The following is a 22,281-nucleotide window of genomic DNA, read 5'->3' on the forward strand; positions in this document are numbered from 1 at the left end:
CTGGTTATTTGATTATGCGCACCGGAGTCATTAGTGTCTCCGACGGTATTGTCAGAAATGATCAATTTTACTTTTATAGAAGCCAAATTTTTAAAAAAGTTATATTTTCACAAGTCTTTAAAAATCCGACCAAATGTTCCACTGTTGCTCCCAGTTCCTCTGAGCTCAACTTCAGAAGAAGAAGAAGAGGAGGAGGAGAAAGGGTGTGACCCAGTTCAAGTAATCCAGGATAGGCTGTGTGTATCCTGGTTGGCCTGTTCATGATTACTTGAACTGGGTGGCGGCTACTGCTACTGAGTAAGCGTATAGCTGTCTGTTTGACTTAATGTGTGATCAGTGATTGTAGTTGTTGTAATTCTGACTGGTTTCAGGTGTAATAGTATAGCATTGGTTGAAGCTCAATGTTAAATTCAAATCTCCCTACCATTTATATCTGTGCAAAGTTGATTTGCGAATTTTTATCGGATTGGAGGTATACAACACACTCTCCGCACCTCGTCATGAGCTGTTCGGTCATTACCGAGAACCACATACCGTATTTTTAACAGGGTCGTTAGCATTAGGAACAAAATACAATACTCCAAATTTGCGTTGACTGTGTCAAGTTACTTTTCAACGTGTTCCCGAAAAGCTATAGTCACCATCCAAGTAAAAATATGACCGGGTTTGTAGCGTAAGCGTTAACGTCACCGCCGTGGGATCTGAAGGTCCTGGGTTCACTTCTTGGAGGAGACGTTTTGACCCCCTTCCCAGTCCCGACACACACGCACGGTGTGCTTATTTTGAGTTATTCGGTGGCTCTTAAAAGAGCATCTTTGAGTGCCATTGGACAGGGACTGTGGTGTGTGTGTACTACTGCGTGTATCTTGCTACTACGGAGGAGATAGATGGAGATAGAATACGTCATTGCCCTCATCGGTCAGATGCACGCCACCCCCTACCCTACGTCCCAGGGACACGCTGTTTAATGGCAAGGTGGGAGGATTGTGTTCCCTGAAATGCGTACACCAGCTGATTGACGGAGCGCCAGGACCTCTCTATGCACTTATCTTCTGGTCTCACCGGATCATCCAGCTCTTCCGCTGCGCGATATCAAGAGAAGATCGTCGTCGTCCCAGGAAACATTCAGATGACCACCTCTAAATTTGCGCACCAGTGCCGTCCCCTTGGTTTCACCCCAAGACGTTTCCACCGAGGTGGATGACAAGGAGCACAGTCCCCTCTGCTGGCGCAGAACACAGAGCAGTTTGTGCCATTTCATGCCTTGTTCTCCTGAGCCACCTAATGTGACAGTCAATGTATTGTGGCAGACCAGGGGGTTGGTGTCAAAACGTTTACACAGATCAGACAGCGTAGGATTAGCTCAGTTTCACACGTGTTTGTTAAAATAATAGTCCAAAAGAAAAGAATAGGTCTCCCCCATGAGACCCTCTCCGGGATACCGTCTTCTGGGATCCGGGTCTTGCTGTATCCCCCATGAGACCCTCTCCAGGATACCGTCTTCTGGGATCCGGGTCTTACTGTATCCCCCATGAGACCCTCTCCAGGATACCGTCTTCTGGGATCCGGGTCTTGCTGTATCCCCCATGAGACCCTCTCCAGGATACCGTCTTCTGGGATCCGGGTCTTGCTGTATCCCCCATGAGACCCTCTCCAGGATACCGTCTTCTGGGATCCGGGTCTTGCTGTATCCCCCATGAGACCCTCTCCAGGATACCGTCTTCTGGGATCCGGGTCTTGCTGTATCCCCCATGAGACCCTCTCCAGGATACCGTCTTCTGGGATCCGGGTCTTGCTGTATCCCCCATGAGACCCTCTCCAGGATAACGTCTTCTGGGATCCGGGTCTTGTTGTATCCTGTAGGGATCAAAAACTGAACTCTCCTGTTACCTCTGGTACCATCCCCAACTATACGGGAGTCCTGTCCTCCCCCAGTCTCTCCCCTGTGTGCTGCCCTTCTGGCAGCTTTATGGGACTTGTACAGCTGGTGAGCAATCAGCCCTTGATTACTCACCAATCCCCAATCAGCCCCAATTAGTTCTGGCCAGAGAGCCCGTCGAGACCTGGCACGTCCAGCAGATGGAGCCATCGCCTCGTGATGTATACTCCGTATGTCACCAGGCTTCGACGAGTCTCTCCCAGGTGGCTGACCTGCTGTACGCCACAGTATGTAAACAGTTAATGGGTATGGGAACTTCCTCCTTCCTCATATTGTCTTGCTAAAAGAGAACTGGAAAATTTTCCCTGATTTCTCCTTATTGGTTTAAATGGGTTTCTGTTTTTTTTCTGTTTTTTTTGCTTCCCTCTGGAAAATCAGCTGTTTATAAATACTAACAAATACATTATTTCTGTTGCCATTTGTTATTTTTGTGTACTTTTTACTTGACTTGTATTGCTGTGTTATGATGTATTATAATGTTGTATTTTACACCTTCTGGTGTAAAAACCAAGGAAATTAGATGATTAGGCTGTTTGAGAAGGTTTGAATCGTAAACGACCTGCATACACACTGTTTGAAGTGCAATAGACCAATATACAGTAGCTTCTGTAGTAGGTCAAAGCTGTGTGCTGAAAAACCTTGGTAGAGCATGGGTGGAGTAGGCATTGTGGTGCTCATGTGCATTTCCTTTATTTTTCTGCTTCAGACCACTTCTCACATAAAACACGTGCTTTTTCTTGTTTTGAATCATCCTATATTAATCTGTGGCTGCAGGTGTACGTGCTGAAGAGACCCCATGTGGATGAGTTCCTGCAGAAGATGGGAGAGCTGTTTGAATGTGTTCTCTTCACGGCTAGTCTCGCAAAGGTACTTTCAACAACTCTAATCCTTTGTCACTTGTCTGACTTACTCTAGTAGTCCACTATAGGGAATAGGGTGCATACTCTAGTAGTCTACTATAGGGTGCATACTCTAGTAGTCTACTATAGGGAATAGGGTGCATACTAGTATTCCACTATAGGGAATAGGGTGCATACTCTAGTAGTCTACTATAGGGAATAGGGTGCATACTCTAGTAGTCCACTATAGGGAATAGGGTGCATACTCTAGTAGTCTACTATAGGGAATAGGGTGCATACTAGTATTCCACTATAGGGAATAGGGTGCATACTCTAGTAGTCTACTATAGGGAATAGGGTGCATACTCTAGTAGTCCACAATAGGGAATAGGATGCATACTCTAGTAGTCTACTATAGGGAATAGGATGCATACTCTAGTAGTTTACTATAGGGTTCCCACTCTAGTAGTTTACTATAGGGTGCATACTCTAGTAGTCCACTATAGGGAATAGGGTGCATACTCTAGTAGTCCACTATAGGGAATAGGATGCATGCTCTAGTACTCCACTATAGGGAATAGGGTGCCCACTCTAGTAGTTTACTATAGGGTTCCCACTCTAGTAGTTTACTATAGGGTGCATACTCTAGTAGTCCACTATAGGGAATAGGGTGCATACTCTAGTACTCCACTATAGGGAATAGGGTGCCCACTCTAGTAGTTTACTATAGGGTGCATACTCTAGTAGTCCACTATCGGATGCATACTCTAGTAGTGCACTATAGGGAATAGGATGCATACTCTAGTACTCCACTATAGGGAATAGGGTGCATACTCTAGTACTCCACTATAGGGAATAGGGTGCATACTCTAGTCTACTATAGGGTGCATACTCTGGTAGTTTACTATAGGGAATAGGGTGCATACTCTAGTACTCCACTATAGGGAATAGGGTGCATACTCTAGTCTACTATAGGGTGCATACTCTAGTAGTCTACTATAGGGAATAGGGTGCATACTCTAGTACTCCACTATAGGGAATAGGGTGCATACTCTTGTAGTCCACTATAGGGAATAGGGTGCATACTCTAGTAGTCCACTATAGGGAATAGGGTGCATACTCTAGTAGTCCACTATAGGGAATAGGGTGCGTACTCTAGTAGTCCACTATAGGGAATAGGGTGCCATTTGGGACATGGCTCTGTTCTCATTGTTTTGGTTTCTGTTTCTTCTGCTCCCCTGTCTTCTGTCCCACCTCTTGACTTCAGTTCTTCCTGTGTTAATATCTATCTACTCCCTCCTCTTGTCTTCTGTTCTTCCTGCGTTAATATCTATCTACTCCCTCCTCTTGACTTCAGTTCTTCCTGTGTTAATATCTATCTACTCCCTCCTCTTGTCTTCTGTTCTTCCTGTGTTAATATCTATCTACTCCCTCCTCTTGTCCATCTCTTTGAGCCGATCTCTGTCTGGGCAAGTGTCAACTGTCTGTGTGGTAAATGAGCGTCTCCCATTTTCAAAGTTTCCTACCCTTCAGTAGTGGGATCTCCCTGTCCTACGGAGACTACCAACCATGTCAGTAAGCAGCTGTATTAAATCACTAAGATGTGCTAGTCTAGCCTGGGTACCAGTCTGTTTGTGCCATCACATCACTCCTTTTTGTGCCAAAGGTTTGGTAGCATGATTGCACTAACAGGCTAGTGGTTTTTGTAACATGGTAGCTTCAGAGCTTCCTGCTTCCATCTCTGTACAGTGTCTTCGTTGACCTTTGATGTCTGACCCCTGACCTGTAACTTTTTGACCCGTGTGTGTCCAGTATGCTGACCCTGTGGCGGATCTTCTGGACCAGTGGGGTGTGTTCCGAGCCCGTCTGTTCCGGGAGTCATGTGTGTTTCACCGGGGGAACTATGTTAAGGACCTGAGCAGGCTGGGTAGAGAGCTCAGTAACGTCATCATACTGGACAACTCTCCTGCCTCCTACATCTTCCACCCCGAGAACGCTGTGAGTTCACTAAGTTACGCATGTGTGTGGCAAACAAATCTCCTGCCTCCTACATCTTCCACCCCGAGAACGCTGTGAGTTCACTAAGTTACGCATGTGTGTGGCAGACAAATCTCCTGCCTCCTACATCTTCCACCCCGAGAACGCTGTGAGTTCACTAAGTTACGCATGTGTGTGGCAGACAGCTCTCCTGCCATTGGCCGAATGATCTTCCTTTGGAGCTACTGACTCCGCCAGGTTTTGTTCCAGCCCTGCTCTAACGCACGCGTTTCTTCTAATCAGCTGCTGATCTAGACGTTGATCACTTGAATCAGGTGTGTTTAGTGCAGGGCCGGAACCAACAGCCATGACACACAGTAGACCCAACTGAACCAGCATGTGCTGTCTGTCTCCTCAGGTGCCGGTCCAGTCGTGGTTTGATGATCTGAGCGACACCGAGCTACAGGACCTGCTGCCCTTCTTCGAGGGCCTGAGCAGAGAGGAAGAGGTGTATGGTGTGTTGCAGAACCTCCGGGGCAGGTAGCGCCAGGGTAACACCACCTTCCTCCTTTCTCTTCCTCCCTCTCTCTCGCTCTCTCTCTCTCTCACTCTGCCTCTTTAACGACACACCATCGCTCAGGCTTAGACAGATTTCCCGGCCTCCGGCCCCCTGGGGCCAACCTGGAGTCACACTGTGGATTGTAGTGGGCAACCCAACACCAGACACCCCAAACAGTACACCTCTCTCCGCTATGGTATCCTCTCCTAGAGGCTGGGGGCTCACTGTAGTCAGAGTGGAGAATACTCCAACTCCCATGGAGCACAGTGGCGGAACCAGGAAGCTCGACTGTGACATCATCGGTTAGAAGATGTGTATGGAGCGGCAGAATGCGTTTTTGATTTGAGGGAACGGACGCACAGGAAGAAACTCCAGTCTTGTGCTGTGACGCCGACTAACAGGCAGAGTTGTTACTTTTAACCAAAAATCTATATTTTGTGTGGAAATGTTTTTTGTTGTGAAGATAACCGATAAATTCAGTCTTGAGTATTAGGTCCTCGTATTGTTGCTATGCATCAGGCAGTGTCTGGTAGTTTGAAAGGACTGTGATTTAATGTTTTTCCTTTTCTTACCGAATGAAGTGCCTTGTTTGAATGTGGTTATGAGGAGATATTTTGTACATGGCATATTTGCAGAATACTTCTTCAGTCTTTTTATTGAATTCTGTCTATACTTTAAAATGGAGACCGCTATGATTCTTTATAACAAAGCACTGTTGTTATTTTAGCAGGTTGTCATACCTTGTATTGGTTACACGTTATATTCTCTTCTTTTTGACACCATATAAGTGTTTTATTTGATCTTTATCTTGCTGTCTTCACTATACCATAGAATAGTGTATTATGGGTAATTTGTTTTAAGAAGCAAAGGAATATGTAACTTTCTACATAGCAATTAGGCCGAATTTTGGGGGGAAAACATCCTGAACCATAGTTGAATTTGTGCCAACATTTTTCAATACATTTCTTTTATTCGTTTTTGCCAAACGTGATTTCAATTGTTAAAATCTAAGTAGGGGTTTACCTCGGTCTATTTTAAGGAGTTTTGCCAGTTAACGAATGCCATTCAGTTATGTTTTGAAGTGAATGGATCCTACTTTGTTAGCAATCCATTTAATTATTTTAGTCTGCTAGTTTTTAACTGGCATGCAAGTCATTTCATTTCTGCACATGGATATAAGTCTAGCAACAAACAAACAAAAATATCCTACAGGAGGCAGTAACCCATACCAATCGCCCCCCCCCCCCCCCCACCCCCGTGGTACACTGTTGCCATGGTATCCCTCTCATTGTTTCCAGTGATCTGGTGTGCGTCCCAAATGGCACCCTATTCCCTATTTAGTGCACTACTGTTGACCACGGGCCCGTGGTCTAAAGTAGTGCACTACATTGGAGTTAGGGTGTAGTTTGGGATGAAAGTCCTGATGTTGTACAGTATTCGAATGGGTAGAGTGCCATGTTTCTCCTCACCGCAGTGCCTGACTTGAGTCCTGAGGACACACACGGAAACAGTACTGTAACCAAGGGCAATAACTTTCAGGAGACTCAACCTGGGTCAGTGTTAGGGCAGTGCCCCCCCCCCCCCCATACCATGTGACCTGATCAGGAAATACTCTGGCCCCGTTGTTATTGGCTATTACTAGGGCCTGTTGTATTGATTTATTTTAGCGCGTTACAAAATATAATACAAATTCAACAATTTACAAATACATTTTCAAGAAAAACGGTCACATTCCTAAGCAAGGTGGTCCCCATTCAACATGTTGAACTGCCGAGAGGCACCAGAACATCCTGTTGTAGAGAACTCTGTAGGTTGTTCCATATATGGACATCCTGTTGTAGAGAACTCTGTAGGTTGGTCCATATATGGACATCCTGTTGTAGAGAACTCTGTAGGTTGGTCCATACATGGACATCCTGTTGTAGAGAACTCTGTAGGTTGGTCCATATATGGACATCCTGTTGTAGAGAACTCTGTAGGTTGGTCCATATATGGACATCCTGTTGTAGAGAACTCTGTAGGTTGTTCCATATATGGACATCCTGTTGTAGAGAACTCTGTAGGTTGGTCCATATATGGACATCCTGTTGTAGAGAACTCTGTAGGTTGGTCCATACCTGGAATGCAAAGAAACTAAAAGCTGATTGACTTGACTCTCTGATCTGATTAGGTTAGGGAAAACTCGTGTCTCTCCCCATCTCATTGTGTAGGAGTCTGAACAGTGAATGCAGGTTCTGTTGTAACACTCTGGGCACTGCTAAAGGACCGCAGGATACCTCGGCATGGTAATAATGCCTTAAAGCAATTCTCCGTCATGAATCCCAAGGTATCTAGTCTAGCTATAACATCATAGACCAGGAAGAAACACAATGTCCTGACCAATGGGTAAAAGCAGCAGGTGGTCACGTGATCACCTGCTGGGTGTCGACGAGCGGTGCGATTCGTTCGAGAAATGGAACAGAAAAGGATGATCTGTTCAGAGGCAATAGGACGGTCACCCGCTGCTTTTAATGGTTGGCACAGTGTGTTTAGACCTTAAGGTTTTCACTACTAGTGATGTTGGTAGGCAGGCTACTGTTGGTAGCTCCTATGAGCTCTTGTACCATATTGTCAACCTGTGGTTGTTGACATGGACATTTTAATAATAATGTTTGTGTATTATTGCTGATGATTGGGGTGTCATGCTTTCAAGATGTTACTTGTTTTTAATGCATTGAATGCCCTTTAGTGTAATAGAAAGTGTTACTGGGTTTCACCTCTGACAAACTCTCTATGTGTCTCTCTCTCTGTGTCTCTCTCTCTCTGTCTCTCTCTCTCTCTCTGTGTGTCTCTCTCTCTCTCTGTGTGTCTCTCTCTCTGTGTCTCTCTCTCTCTCTCTGTGTGTCTCTCTCTCTCTCTGTGTGTCTCTCTCTCTCTCTGTGTGTCTCTCTCTCTCTCTGTGTGTCTCTCTCTCTCTCTGTGTGTCTCGCTCTCTCTCTGTGTGTCTCTCTCTCTCTGTGTCTCTCTCTCTCTCTCTCTCTCTCTCTCTCTGTCTCTCTGTGTCTCTCTCTCTCTCTGTGTGTCTCTCTCTCTCTCTGTGTGTCTCTCTCTCTCTCTGTGTGTCTCGCTCTCTCTCTGTGTGTCTCTCTCTCTCTGTGTCTCTCTCTCTGTGTCTCTCTCTCTCTCTCTCTCTCTCTCTCTCTCTCTCTCTCTCTCTCTCTCTCTCTCTCTCTCTCTCTCTCTGTGTCTCGCTCTCTCTCTGTGTGTCTCTCTCTCTCTCTGTGTCTCTGTCTCTCTCTGTGTGTCTCTCTCTCTGTGTCTCTCTCTCTCTGTGTCTCTCTGTGTCTCTCTCTCTCTCTCTCTCTCTCTCTCTCTCTCTGTGTCTCTCTCTCTCTCTCTGTGTCTCTCTCTCTCTCTCTCTCTCTCTCTCTCTCTCTCTCTCTCTGTGTCTCTCTCTCTCTCTCTCTCTCTGTGTCTCTCTCTCTCTCTGTGTCTCTCTCTCTCTCTCTCTCTCTCTCTCTCTGTCTCTCTCTCTCTCTCTCTCTGTCTCTCTCTGCTCTCTCTCTCTCTCTCTCTCTCTCTCTCTCTCTGTGTCTCTCTCTCTCTCTCTCTCTCTCTGTCTCTCTCTCTCTCTCTCTCTCTCTCTCTCTCTGTGTCTCTCTCTCTCTCTCTCTCTCTCTCTCTCTCTCTGTGTCTCTCTCTCTCTCTCTCTCTCTCTCTGTGTCTCTCTCTCTCTCTCTCTCTCTCTCTCTGTGTCTCTCTCTCTCTCTGTGTCTCTCTCTCTCTCTCTCTCTGAAACTGTTGTTCATATCATTGTGATATTTTTCTAGTTACCTTTGTCAGTATTTGGTTTTGAAAAAGTTGCCCATTTTTATCCAGCTGGTGTTTTTAATTTGTCTTCTCTCAGCACGGTAACGTCCCTCTCTCTCTCTCTGTGTGATGACTAACACCTCTAGCACACTTTGAGAAAACAGGTATTGGTGACAAATCTATTGAATTACGTTTTCAATCAGAACTCTTTTACCTCACATACAGTACCAGTCAAAAGTTTGGACACATCTACTCATTCAAGGGTTTTTCTTTATTTTTACTATTTTCTACATTGTAGATTAATAGTGACGACATCAAAACTATGAAATAACATATATGGAATCATGTAGTCACCAGAAAAGTGTTAAACAAATCAAAATATATTTTATATTTGAGATTCTTCAAAGTAGCCACCCTTTTGCCTTGATGACAGCTTTGCACACTCTTGGCATTCTCTCAACCAGCTTTTCATTCACTCATCCCAAACCATCTCAATTGGGTTGAGGTCGGGTGATTGTGGAGGCCAGGCCATCTGATACAGCACTCCATCACTCTCCTTCTTGGTCAAGTGGGGTCATTGTCCTGGAGAAAAACAAATGATTCCCTGCAGAATTCTGTGGTAGCCATGCTGGTGTGCCTTGAATTCTAAATGAATCACTGACAGTGTCACCAGTAAACCACCCCCACAACATCACACCTCCATGCTTCACGGTGGGAACCACACATGCGGAGATCATCCGTTCAACTTCTCTGCGTCTCACAAAGACCACAGCAGTTGGAACCAAAAATCTCACATTTTTGGGCTGCAATTTCTGAGGCTGGTAACTCTAATGAACCTATCCTCTGCAACAGAGGTAACTCTGCGTCTTCCTTTCCTGTGGCGGTCCTCATAAGAGCCAGTTTCATCATAGTGCGACTGCACTTTAAGAAACTTTCAAGGTTTTTGAGATTTTCCGGATTGACTGACCTTCATGTCTTAAAATAATGATGGACTGTCGTTTCTCTGTGCTTAATTGAGCTGTTCTTGCCATAATATGGACTTTGGTGTTTTACCAAATAGGGCTATCTTCTGTATACCACCCCTACCTTCTCACAACACAACTGTCTGAAATGCATTAAGAAGGAAAGAAATTCCACAAATGAACTTTTAACAAGGCACACCTGTTAATTGAAATGCATTCCAGGTGACTACCTCATGAAGCTGGTTGAGAGAATGCCAAGAGTGTGCAAAGCTGTCATCAAGGCAAAGGGTGGCTCCTTTGAAGATTCTACAATATAAAATATATTTTGATTTGTCAAACACTTTTCTGGTTACTACATGATTCCATATGTGTTATTTCATAGTGTTGACGTCTTCACTATTCTACAATGTACAAAATCGTAAAAAAATAAGAAAAATAAGAAAAACCCTTGAATGAGTAGTTGTCCAAACTTTTGACTGGTAGTGTACATGAAGACCTAGGTGTATGTATGATGTGTCAGACGCTGCATTCAGTCACACACTGTCACACACCTCCTTGTTTAAAACAGTCTTCTATCAGTCTCCGATTTCAACTCACAGGGAAGTTTAGTTGTGTTTCTTTGTCAGATTTGTTTTGTTACTTTCTCTTCTAATTAACTTTTGAGTGTCCATGTTGTTTTCACCCTGTACTCCCCACACTATCAACATTTCTTTTGCCGTCTTTCAATTGTAATAAAATGTTCATTGCAACCCATACCTTCATACTGCATATTTATTTCATGCCTTACCAACCCATACCGGACCCTACCAACCCATACCGGCCCCCGACCAACCCATACCGGCCCCTACCAACCCATACCGGCCCCTACCAACCCATACCGGCCCCTACCAACCCATACCGGCCCATACCGGCCCCTACCAACCCATACCGGCCCCGACCAACCCATACCGGCCCCGACCGGACCCTACCAACCCATACCGGCCCCTACCAACCCATACCGGCCCCGACCAACCCATACCGGCCCCGACCGGACCCTACCAACCCATACCGGACCCTACCAACCCATACCGGCCCCGACCAACCCATACCGGCCCCGACCGGCCCCTACCAACCCATACCGGCCCCTACCAACCCATACCTTCATACTGCATATTTATTTCATGCCTTACCAACCCATACCGGCCCCTACCAACCCATACCGGCCCCCGACCAACCCATACCGGCCCCTACCAACCCATACCGGCCCCTACCAACCCATACCGGCCCCGACCGGCCCCTACCAACCCATACCGGCCCCTACCAACCCCTACCGGCCCCTACCAACCCCTACCGGCCCCTACCAACCCATACCGGCCCCTACCAACCCATACCGGCCCCTACCAACCCATACCGGCCCCTACCAACCCATACCGGCCCCGACCAACCCATACCGGTCCCTAACAACCCATACCGGTCCCTACCAACCCATACCGGCCCCTACCAACCCATACCGGTCCCTACCAACCCATACCGGTCCCTACCAACCCATACCGGCCCCGACCAACCCATACCGGCCCCCGACCAACCCATACCGGCCCCCGACCAACCCATACCGGCCCCTACCAACCCATACCGGCCCCTACCAACCCATACCGGCCCCTACCAACCCATACCGGCCCCGACCAACCCATACCGGCCCCTACCAACCCATACCTTCATACTGCATATGCCTTACCAACCCATACCGGCCCCTACCAACCCATACCGGCCCCCGACCAACCCATACCGGCCCCGACCAACCCATACCGGCCCCGACCAACCCATACCGGCCCCGACCAACCCATACCGGCCCCTGACCAACCCATACCGGCCCCGACCAACCCATACCGGCCCCGACCAACCCATACCGGCCCCGACCAACCCATACCGGCCCCGACCAACCCATACCGGCCCCTGCCAGCCCATACCGGCCCCTGCCAGCCCATACCGGCCCCGACCAACCCATACCGGCCCCTACCAACCCATACCGGCCCCTACCAACCCATACCGGCCCCTGCCAGCCCATACCGGCCCCTGCCAGCCCATACCGGCCCCGACCAGCCCATACCGGCCCCTACCAACCCGTACCGGCCCCGACCAACCCGTACCGGGCCCCTACCAACCCCTGCCGGACCCTGCCAGCCCATACCGACCCATACTAGCCCTTACCAGCCGCTATCAACCTATACCTTCAGGCATGACTTGTGATATTGATTTGTCAGTTGTGATTTAATATATTGCTAAACAGTTTAAAGCTAAGGTATGGCTAGACGAGACATTGTTTGATTGAAGCAAAAGGATCGTCAGAGAAGACTGACGTGACGGAGAGATCTGGGCCTGCATTTAGTGTCGAGTACTAGTGCTGATCTAGGATCAGGTCCCCATTCTTCTTGTTGATTATTGATTTAAAAGGTTAAACTGATCCTGGATCAGCACTCCTCCTATGAGAATGAATACAGGCCCTGTTGTGACTCCATCGGAGTCTCTCAAACCCCAGCAGGTCAGAGAGGGACATTGCTGTACAGTGGTATATATATATTTTTTACAGTAATCATGATTTTGGAGCATATTTCCTTCCTTGTCACAATAAAGCACTTTTTTAAAGAAAATAAGAAGTCGTGGTTTTTTTTTTTGCACTTTTTTTCTCAATTGGTTGATAAGCCCCTGGCAAGTTGAATCGGTTTTCGCTAAATGACGGACGACTTATGTATAAGTACAAAAGATGATCAACACCTGCTCTTTGCATGACATAGACTATCCAGGTGAAAGCTATGATCACTTATTGATGTCACTTGTTAAATCCACTTCAATCAGTGTAGACCACAGGAGGTTGGTGGCACCTTAATTGGGGAGGACAAGCTCGTGGTAATGGCTGGAATGGTATCAAGTACTTGAAAGACATGGTTTCCATGTGTTTGATTCCATTCGCTTCGTTCCAGCCATTATTATGAGCCGTCCTCCCCTCAACAGCCTCCACTGGCGAAGATGAAGAGGAGGAGACGGGTGTAAGAAGGATATTTAAGCCTTGAGATATGGGTTGTATAGTCCTATTTGTGAATGGGCAAGACAGAAATATTGAAGTACCTTTTTGAACAGGTTATGGTAGTAGGTGCCAGGCACACCAGTTTGTCAAGTACTGCAACGCGGCTGAGTTTCCTGTGTGTATCAAGAATGATCCACCACCCAACGGACATCGAGCCAAATTGATACAACTGGGAAGCATTGGAATCAACATGTGCCACCATCACCGTGGAAACGCTTTGGACACCTAAGAGTTCATGACCCGACTAATTGAGGGGGAGGCAACTCAATATTAGGAAGAATCTTAAGGGCAGAGTGGGGAGTTGAGGAACTACACAGTGCCAGCTTGATGTGTTTGTCTACTAGAGTCAGTGGTACCCAACTCTACATTGTCTAATACTTACGTTACCCATGGACACAGTAAGTAATATAATATGTCATGAGTGCATTTCCCCACATGCAATACTCATAAGTAGTACAGATATTTGGTAGTAACGGTTGAATAAAAACCATTTGATTAACTACTCATACTGTGAATTACTGACACCAACTGATAACACAAATGTATTTTATTTTCTTAATTTATCAGAGATTGTATTTTCCCAGAACAAATGTATATACATGTATATATTATACTTGGTTGACATCACATACAGTGCATTTGGAAAGTATTCAGACCCCTTGACTTTTTCCACATTTTTGTTATGTTACAGCCTTATTCTAAAAGGGATACCATTTTTTTTGTTCTCATCAATCTACACACAATACCCCATAATGACAAAGCAAAAACAGTTTTTTAAAAACATTTTTGCAAGTTTATAACAAATAAAAACTGAAATCACATATACATATACAGTGGTTACAGCCTCGAGTCTTCTTGTGTAGGACACTACAAGCTTGGCACATCTGTATTTGGGTAGTTTCTCCTATTCTTCTCTGCAGATCCTCTCAAGCTCTGTCAGGTCTCTCCAGAGATGTTCGATTGGGTTCAAGTCCGGGCTCTGGCTGGGCCACTCAAGGACATTCAGAGACTTGTCCCGAAGCCACTCCTGCATTGTCTTAGCTATGTGCTTAGGGTCATTGTCCTGTTGGAAGGTGAACCTTTGCCTCAGTCTAAAGGTCCTGAGCGCTCTGGAGCAGGTTTTCATCAAGGATCTCTCTGTTCTTTGCTCTGTTCATCTTTCCCTCTATCCTGCCTAGTCTCCCAGTCCCTGCTGCTGAAAAACATCCCTACAGCATCATGCTGCCACCACCAGGCTTCACTGTAGGGATGTTGCCAGGTAGGGATGGTGCCAGACGTGACAAAGAGTTCAATCTTGGTTTCATCAGACCAGATAATCTTGTTTCTCATGCTCTGGGAGTCTTTAGGTACCTTTTGGCAAACTCCAAGTGGGCTGTCATGTGCCTTTTACTGAGGAGTGGCTTCCGTCTGGCCACTAGCATAAAAGCCTGATTGGTGTAGTGCTGCAGAGATGGTTGACCTTCTGGAAGGCTCTCCCATATCCACAGAGGAACTCTGGAGCTCTGTCATAGTGACCATTGGGTACTTGGTAACCTCCCTGACCAAGGCCCTTCTCCCCCGGTTGCTCAGTTTGGCCGGGAAGCCAGCTCCAGGAAGAGTCTTGGTGGTTCCAATTTTCTTCGATTTAAGAATTGGGCTCCCGAGTGGCGCGGCGGTCTAAGGCACTGCATCGAAGTGCAAGAGGCGTCACTACAGTCCATGGTTTGAATCCAGGCTGTATCACATCTGGCTATGTTTTGGAGTCCCATAGGGTGGCGCACAATTGGCCCAGCGTCGTCCGGGTCTGGCCGGGGTAGGCGGTCATTGTAAATATGGGGTGGCAGGTAGCCTAGTGGTTAGAGCGTTGGGCCAGTAACCGAAAGGTTGCTAGATCGAATCCCTGAGCTGACAAGGTAAAAATCTGTCTCCCCCCCCCCCCCCCCCGAACAAGGCAGTTAACCCACTGTTCCTAGGCTGTCATTGTAAATAAGAATTTGTTCGTAACTGACTTGCCTAGTTAAATAAAGGTTACATTTAAAAAGGAATGTTCTTCTTGGGGACATTCAATGCTGCAGACATGTTTTTGTTACCCTTCCCCAGATCTGTGCCTCGACACAATGCTGTCTCTGAGCTCTACGCACAATTCCATCGACCTCATGGCTTGGTTTTTGCTCTGACATGCACTGTCAACTCTGGGACCTTTATATATACAGGTGTGTGCCTTTCCAAATCATATCCAATCAATTGAATTTACCACAGGTGGACTCCAATCAAGTTGTAGAACCATCTCAAGGATGATCAATGGAAACAGGATGCACCTGAGCTCAATGTCGAGTCTCATAGCAAAGGGTCTGAATACTTATGTAAATAAGGTATTTCTTTTCGGGTTTTTTTTATCAAATTTGCAAAAATGTCTAAAAACCTGTTTTCGCTTTGTCATTATGGGGTATTGTGTGTATCTTGAGGGAAAACATTTCCTTCATTCATTTTAGAAAAAGGCTGTAACGTAACAAAATGTGGCAAAATTCAAGGGGTCTGAATACTTTCCGAATGAACTGTATACAATGTGGATATTGATTCATAAAAACAATAAGAGCTGAAACATCTAAGGGCTTCTTTGTAAAAAAAAACATTTTCTCTTGTCTGTTTGTTTGTTTCAAGTACTGTTCATTCAATGAATTCTCTTAAAATTATCATTTGAATACCTTGATTTAAATAAACTGATTATACAACACGGAAAAGAAATGCTGGACATTAAAAAAAAATACAATGATCCAAAATGAAAAGTGTTTAACACTATAATAATACCTAGTATACAAAAACAATGATTTGTATAATCCCTGTGATGTGATGGTTTGATAAACTTCTTCATTTGTCACAATTCCCCATAATACTAATACAAAAAACTCAAATGGAGTTCTACTGTTTCAAATAATCTTCTTGTCTATTCGATAAGCTAATTATAATTGTTTTAGAAAAAAATTGAAATTCCCAAGTAAAAACAGCTCAAATCTTCCGCTGGATTCCGGAGTAGTGATGTAATAACGGAGGATGTCCTCTGGGCCTAAACCAACCCCTAGCCCCGCCTCCCTTGGGCCCAATCCCAAACCAACCCCTAGCCCCGCCTCCCTCGGGCCCAATCCCAAACCAACCCCTAGCCCCGCCTCCCTCGGGCCCAATCCCAAACCAACCCCTAGCCCCGCCTCCCTAGGGCCCAAACCAACCCCTAGCCCCACCTCTCTAGGGCCAAATCCCAAAACAACCCCTAGCCCCGCCTCCCAAGGGCCAAATCCCAAACCAACCCCGAACCCCTAGCCCCGCCTCCCTAGGGCCAAATCCCAAAACAACCCCTAGCCCCGCCTCCCTCAGGCCCAATCCCAAACCAACCCCGCCTCCCTAGGGCCCAATCCCAAAACAACCCCTAGCCCCGCCTCCCTAGGGCCAAATCCCAAACCAACCCCTAGCCCCACCTCCCTAGGGCCCAATCCCAAACCAACCCCTAGCCCTTACACATATTCAATCATTTCAGATCCACTCTAGTGCCCTAGGGTGTAGTGGTATAGGGCTGAAGGTCTGTTTGGGACTGGACGACAGTCACAGTGGTGATTATGGCACATTCGGACAGGGATTGTTTTAGGCATCCATGATCATGATGTGTACGAACAGTCCTGCTGAGGGAAGGGGGTCTCCTTCCTTGTTGAGTAGCGGCACATGTCTGTATCCTAAACAGAGAGAAGGGTCTCAGTCAATGAACAGTCAGTGTGTATACAGTACCAGTCAAAAGTTTGGACACCTACTCATTCAAGGGTTTTTCCTTTATTTTTACTATTTTCTACATTGTAGAATAATAGTGAAGACGTCAAAACTATGAAATAACACATATGGAATCATATAGTAACCAAAAAAGTGTTAAACAAATATTAATATATTTTATATTTGAGATTCTTCAAAGTATCCACCCTTTGCCTTGATGACAGATTTGCACACTCTTGGCATTCTCTCAACCAGCTTCATGAGGTAGTCACCTGGAATGCATTTCAATGAACAGTTGTGCCTTGTTAAAGGTTCATTTGTGGAATTTCTTTCCTTCTTAATGTAATGCGTTTGAGCCAATCAGTTGTGTTGTGACAAGGAAGAGGTGGTATACAGAAGATAGCCCTATTTGGTAAAAGATCAAGTCCATATTATGACAAGAACAGCTTAAATAAGCAAAGAGAAATGACAGTCCATCATTACTTTAAGACATGAAGGTCAGTCAATCCAGAAAATGTCAAGAACTTTGAAAGTTTCTTTAAGTGCAGTCGCAAAAACCATCAAGCGCTATGATGAAACTGGCTCTCATGAGGACCGCCACAGGAAAGGAAGACCCAGAGTTACCTCTGCTGCAGAGGATAAGTTCATTAGAGTTAACTGCACTTCAGATTGTAGCCCAAATAAATGCTTCACAGAGTTCAAGTAACAGACACATCTCAACATCAACTGTTCAGAGGAGAGTGTGTGAATCAGGTCTTCATGGTCGAATTGCTGCAAATAAACCACTACTAAAGGACACCAATGAGAAGAAGAGACTTGCTTGGACATTAGACTGGTGGAAATCTGTCCTTTTGTCTGATGAGTCCAAATTTGAGATTTTTGGTCCCAACAGCCATGTCTTTGTTTGACGCAGAGTAGGTGAACAGATGATCTTTGCAAGTGTAGTTCCCACCGTGAAGCATGGAGGAGGAGGTGTGATGGTGTGGGGGTACTTTGCTGGTGACACTGTCTGTGATTTATTTAGAATTCAAGGCACACTTAACCAGCATGGCTACCACAGCATTCTGCAGCGATACACCATCCCATCTGGTTTGCACATAGTGGGACTATCATTTGTTTTTCAACAGGACAATGACCCAAAACACACCTCCAGGCTGTGTAAGAGCTATTTGACCAAGAAGGAGAGTGATGGAATGCTGCATTTAAAAAAAAAAAATATTTAACCTTTTTTTAATTAGGCAAGTCAGTTAACTTCTCTAGGGTAGGGGGCAGCATTTGGAATTTTGGATGAAAATCATGCCCATATTAAACTGCCTGCTTCTCGGGACCTGAAGATATGATATGCATATAACTGGTAGATTTGGATAGAAAACACTCTAAAGTTTCCAAAACTGTTAAAATAGTGTCTGTGAGTATAACAGAACTGATTTGGCAGGCGAAAACCTGAGAAAAATCCATTCGGGAAGTCTTTTTTTTTTTGGTTTTGTAGTTTTCTATTCAATGCCATTACAGTATCCATTGACTTAGGACTCAAATTGCAGTTCCTATGCCTTCCACTAGATGTCAACAGTCTTTAGAAATTGTGTCAGGCTTGTATTCTGAAAAATGAGGAAGTAAGAGCCTTCTGAATGAGTGGACCCTGCCGTGTCTCAGAGCTTTTTCATGCGCGCGACCAGAGAGAGTGCCTTTCTTGTTTACCTTTTATATTGACGACGTTATTGTCCGGTTGAAATATTATCGATTATTTAGGCTAAAAACAACCTGACGATTGAATATAAACATCGTTTGACATGTTTCTATGAACTTTACGGATACAATTTGGATTTTTTGTCTGCCTGTTTTGACTGCGTTTGAGCCTGTGGATTACTGAAGAAAACGCGCAAACAAAACGGATATAAAGAGATAAAGAGACTTTATCGAACAAAATGAACATTTATTGAGTAAATGAATGTCTGCTGAGTGCAACCATATGAAGATCATCAAAGGTAAGGGATTCATTTTATCTCTATTTCTGACTTGTGTAACTCTTCTACTTGGCTGGTTAATGTTTGTAATGAGTTGTCTGCTGGGCTATGTTCTCAAATAATCGTAAGGTATGCTTTCGCCGTAAAGCATTTTTAAATCTGACACGTGGTTGGATTCACAAGAAGTTAATCTTTAAACCTATGTAAAATATGTTTTGTTTTCTGAATTTTTATAATGAGTATTTCTGTATTTGAATTTGGCGCCCAGCAGTTTCACTGGCTGCTGAAGAGGTGGGACGCTAACGTCTCACGTACCCAAGAGAGGTTAAGAACACATTTCTATTTACAATAACAGCCTACCCCGGCCAAACACTAACCCGGACAATGCTGGGCCAATTGTGCGCCACCTGCATCAGTTGACCGGCCTCCACAATCACCCAACCTCAACCCAATTAAGATGGTTTGGGATGAGTTGGACAGCAGAATGAAGGAAAAGCAGCCAACAAGTGCTCAGCATATGTGGGAACTCCTTCAAGACTTTTGGAAAAGCATTCCTCATGAAGCTGGTTGAGAGAATGCCAAGAGTGTGCTTGAAAAGGGTAGCTACTTTGAAGAATCTAAAATCAAAAATATATTTTGATTTGTTTAACACTTTTTGGGTTACTACGTGATTCCATATGTGTTATTTCATAGTTGTGATGTATTCGCTATTATTGTACAATGTAGAAAATAGTAAGAAAAATAAAGAAAAACCCTTGAATGAGTAGGTGTGTCCAAGCTTTTGACTGGTACTGTAGTTAAAGAGCGAAGCAAAGCTTTAATTCTGTACAGTCTTGTCATTATGACAGAGACTGTTCTCTGTGTCAGAGAGGAGACAATACTTCCCTATCATCTAGTCACACTGACAGGAAAAGCATAGTATGGGCTTTCAGTGTTAGTAGATTAAGAATTGTTTCTATCAAAATAAAGAACTAATGGTTGAGTTTGGACTTTGAGACTTTGGAACGATGACTCTTGCCAGTGTATTAAAACACTGAAAGTACTGTAAGGATCTATTACCAACTCACCCATCTCATCTGGCAAAGGGTATAGCTACTAACTAATCTGTAAACTAGTGAATGGCAGGGTATAGCTACTAACTAATCTGTAAACTAGTGAATGGCAGGGTATGGCTACTAACTAATCGGTAAACTAGTGAATGGCAGGGTATGGCTACTAACTAATCTGTAAACTAGTGAATGGCAGGGTATGGCTACTAACTAATCTGTAAACTAGTGAATGGCAGGGTATGGCTACTAACTAATCTGTAAACTAGTGAATGGCAGGGTATGGCTACTAACTAATCTGTAAACTAGTGAATGGCAGGGTATGGCTACTAACTAATCTGTAAACTAGTGAATGGCAGGGTATGGCTACTAACTAATCTGTAAACTAGTGAATGGCAGGGTATGACTACTAACTAATCTGTAAACTGGTGAATGGTATGACTACTAACTTACCCATCTGTAAACTGGTGAATGGTATGACTACTAACGTACCCATCTGTAAACTGGTGAATGGTATGACTACTAACATACCCATCTGTAAACTGGTGAATGGTATGACTACTAACGTACCCATCTGTAAACTGGTGAATGGTATGACTACTAACTTACCCATCTGTAAACTGGTGAATGGTCTGACTACTAACGTACCCATCTGTAAACTGGTGAATGGTCTGACTACTAATGTACCCATCTGTAAACTGGTGAATGGTCTGACTACTAACGTACCCATCTGTAAACTGGTGAATGGTATGACTACTAACCTACCCATCTGTAAACTGGTGAATGGTATTACTAATGTACCCATCTGTAAACTGGTGAATGGTCTGACTACTAACGTACCCATCTGTAAACTGGTGAATGGTATGACTACTAACGTACCCATCTGTAAACTGGTGAATGGTATTACTAACGTACCCATCTGTAAACTGGTGAATGGTCTGACTACTAACGTACCCATCTGTAAACTGGTGAATGGTATGACTACTAACGTACCCATCTGTAAACTGGTGAATGGTATGACTACTAACTTACCCATCTGTAAACTGGTGAATGGTATGACTACTAACGTACCCATCTGTAAACTGGTGAATGGTATGACTACTAACTTACCCATCTGTAAACTGGTGAATGGTATGACTACTAACGTACCCATCTGTAAACTGGTGAATGGTCTGACTACTAACGTACCCATCTGTAAACTGGTGAATGGTATGACTACTAACTTACCCATCTGTAAACTGGTGAATGGTATGACTACTAACTTACCCATCTGTAAACTGGTGAATGGTACGGTGAACTGTCCGACGAAGTCATTATCAGTAACAGAGTCGTGGTCCTCGACCACAAAGCGAACCAGGGCCAGCTCTGGCACGTACACATCGAACTTAAAGTTGTCATTCCACATCGGGTTGAAACCTGGGCCGTCCAAAAGCAAGAAAGCACCCGTTACACATTGGTATATATACATCTGCTAGTTAAATGAGCATTGTTGAATTCAGGTCAGAACAGTGTCACTTGCTAAGCACTTTGGGTGTGTGAATTCTCATACCATTGTTCCCGATGTACGGCGTCTCTTTATCTGCGGTGTCAGCAGGCACCCCATGTATCTCCACTTTCACCAGAGCGTCCACGATGGATGTCTTTTTCTGGTTCACTTTTGGAAGCTGCTGCGCTGAGATGATCTGGGAATAACAAAAGGGGAAAACAGCTACATGTCAAGAGTTTGTCATCAACGTGGAAACATGGTCATAAGAGAGTGAACGTTGATAACAAACAAGCTATATATGATAAAAATATAATCAAATACAATTTTATTCGTCACATGGATTCGTAAAAAACGTGTAGACTAACAGTGAAATGCTGACTTATGGGTCCTTCCCAACAACGCAGAGAGAAAGAAAATAGAGAAATAATAGAAAAGTAAAACACGTAATAATAGATACAAAATAAGTAACAATAACTTGGCTAAATGCACGGTGTATCAGTACTGAGTCGATTGAGGTAGATATGTACATATAACCGACAAGCCAGAGAATCAGTCTGACCATGATGTGGAGCGTCTTGTGCTGCAGCCACGGTCCCGTGGTCAGAGTGATGGGGTCAAACTCTGACCCCCGGTCCCTCATGTAGGCCGGCTTTAGGACGTATCCTGTCTTCCCGTTGGTCAGGAACCGACCCTGGTTCACATCCATGTCATTACAGGAGGTCTGGAAGTTCAGGGACACTGACAGGAGGAGAGGAGATTAAGTAACAGTTATGGGGAGAATCCTTACCCTTCTAGAATGCTCACTCCTCATGGATGGTGCAAGCATGGTTTCCTCACACCAGTCCTTTAAAATCCGAGGGGGAGTGTACATTTAAATATCAGTCATTTGGCAGATGATGTTATCCAGAGTGCCTTGCTCAAGTGCAC

The 22,281-nt window shown here is 44.9% G+C and overlaps 2 protein-coding genes across 5 annotated transcripts in view; one reads left to right on the forward strand and one right to left on the reverse strand.

The window, feature by feature from the left end:
* LOC139550134 (CTD small phosphatase-like protein) overlaps positions 1 to 5,741 on the forward strand; it is a 49,212-nt gene extending 43,471 nt beyond the window's left edge. For all 3 annotated transcript variants that reach the window (XM_071360782.1, XM_071360784.1, XM_071360783.1), the window contains 3 exons: positions 2,714 to 2,806; positions 4,591 to 4,776; positions 5,174 to 5,741. In XM_071360782.1, coding sequence (XP_071216883.1) covers positions 2,714 to 2,806; positions 4,591 to 4,776; positions 5,174 to 5,299 — 405 coding nt within the window. In that variant the 3' untranslated portion in view covers positions 5,300 to 5,741. The remainder of the gene's footprint in view (positions 1 to 2,713; positions 2,807 to 4,590; positions 4,777 to 5,173) is intronic.
* A 10,725-nt stretch (positions 5,742 to 16,466) lies between these two features.
* The window catches only part of LOC139550136 (1-phosphatidylinositol 4,5-bisphosphate phosphodiesterase delta-1-like), a 48,988-nt gene continuing 43,173 nt past the window's right edge, over positions 16,467 to 22,281 (reverse strand). For both annotated transcript variants that reach the window (XM_071360787.1, XM_071360785.1), the window contains exons 13-16: positions 21,914 to 22,092; positions 21,418 to 21,550; positions 21,135 to 21,284; positions 16,467 to 16,827 (exon numbers count right to left, since the gene is read on the reverse strand). In XM_071360787.1, the coding sequence (XP_071216888.1) occupies positions 16,739 to 16,827; positions 21,135 to 21,284; positions 21,418 to 21,550; positions 21,914 to 22,092 (551 nt within the window). In that variant the 3' untranslated portion in view covers positions 16,467 to 16,738. The remainder of the gene's footprint in view (positions 16,828 to 21,134; positions 21,285 to 21,417; positions 21,551 to 21,913; positions 22,093 to 22,281) is intronic.

This window comes from Salvelinus alpinus, chromosome 23 (genome assembly GCF_045679555.1).
Source record: "Salvelinus alpinus chromosome 23, SLU_Salpinus.1, whole genome shotgun sequence".
In the NCBI taxonomy this organism is placed as follows: Eukaryota; Metazoa; Chordata; class Actinopteri; order Salmoniformes; family Salmonidae; genus Salvelinus; species Salvelinus alpinus.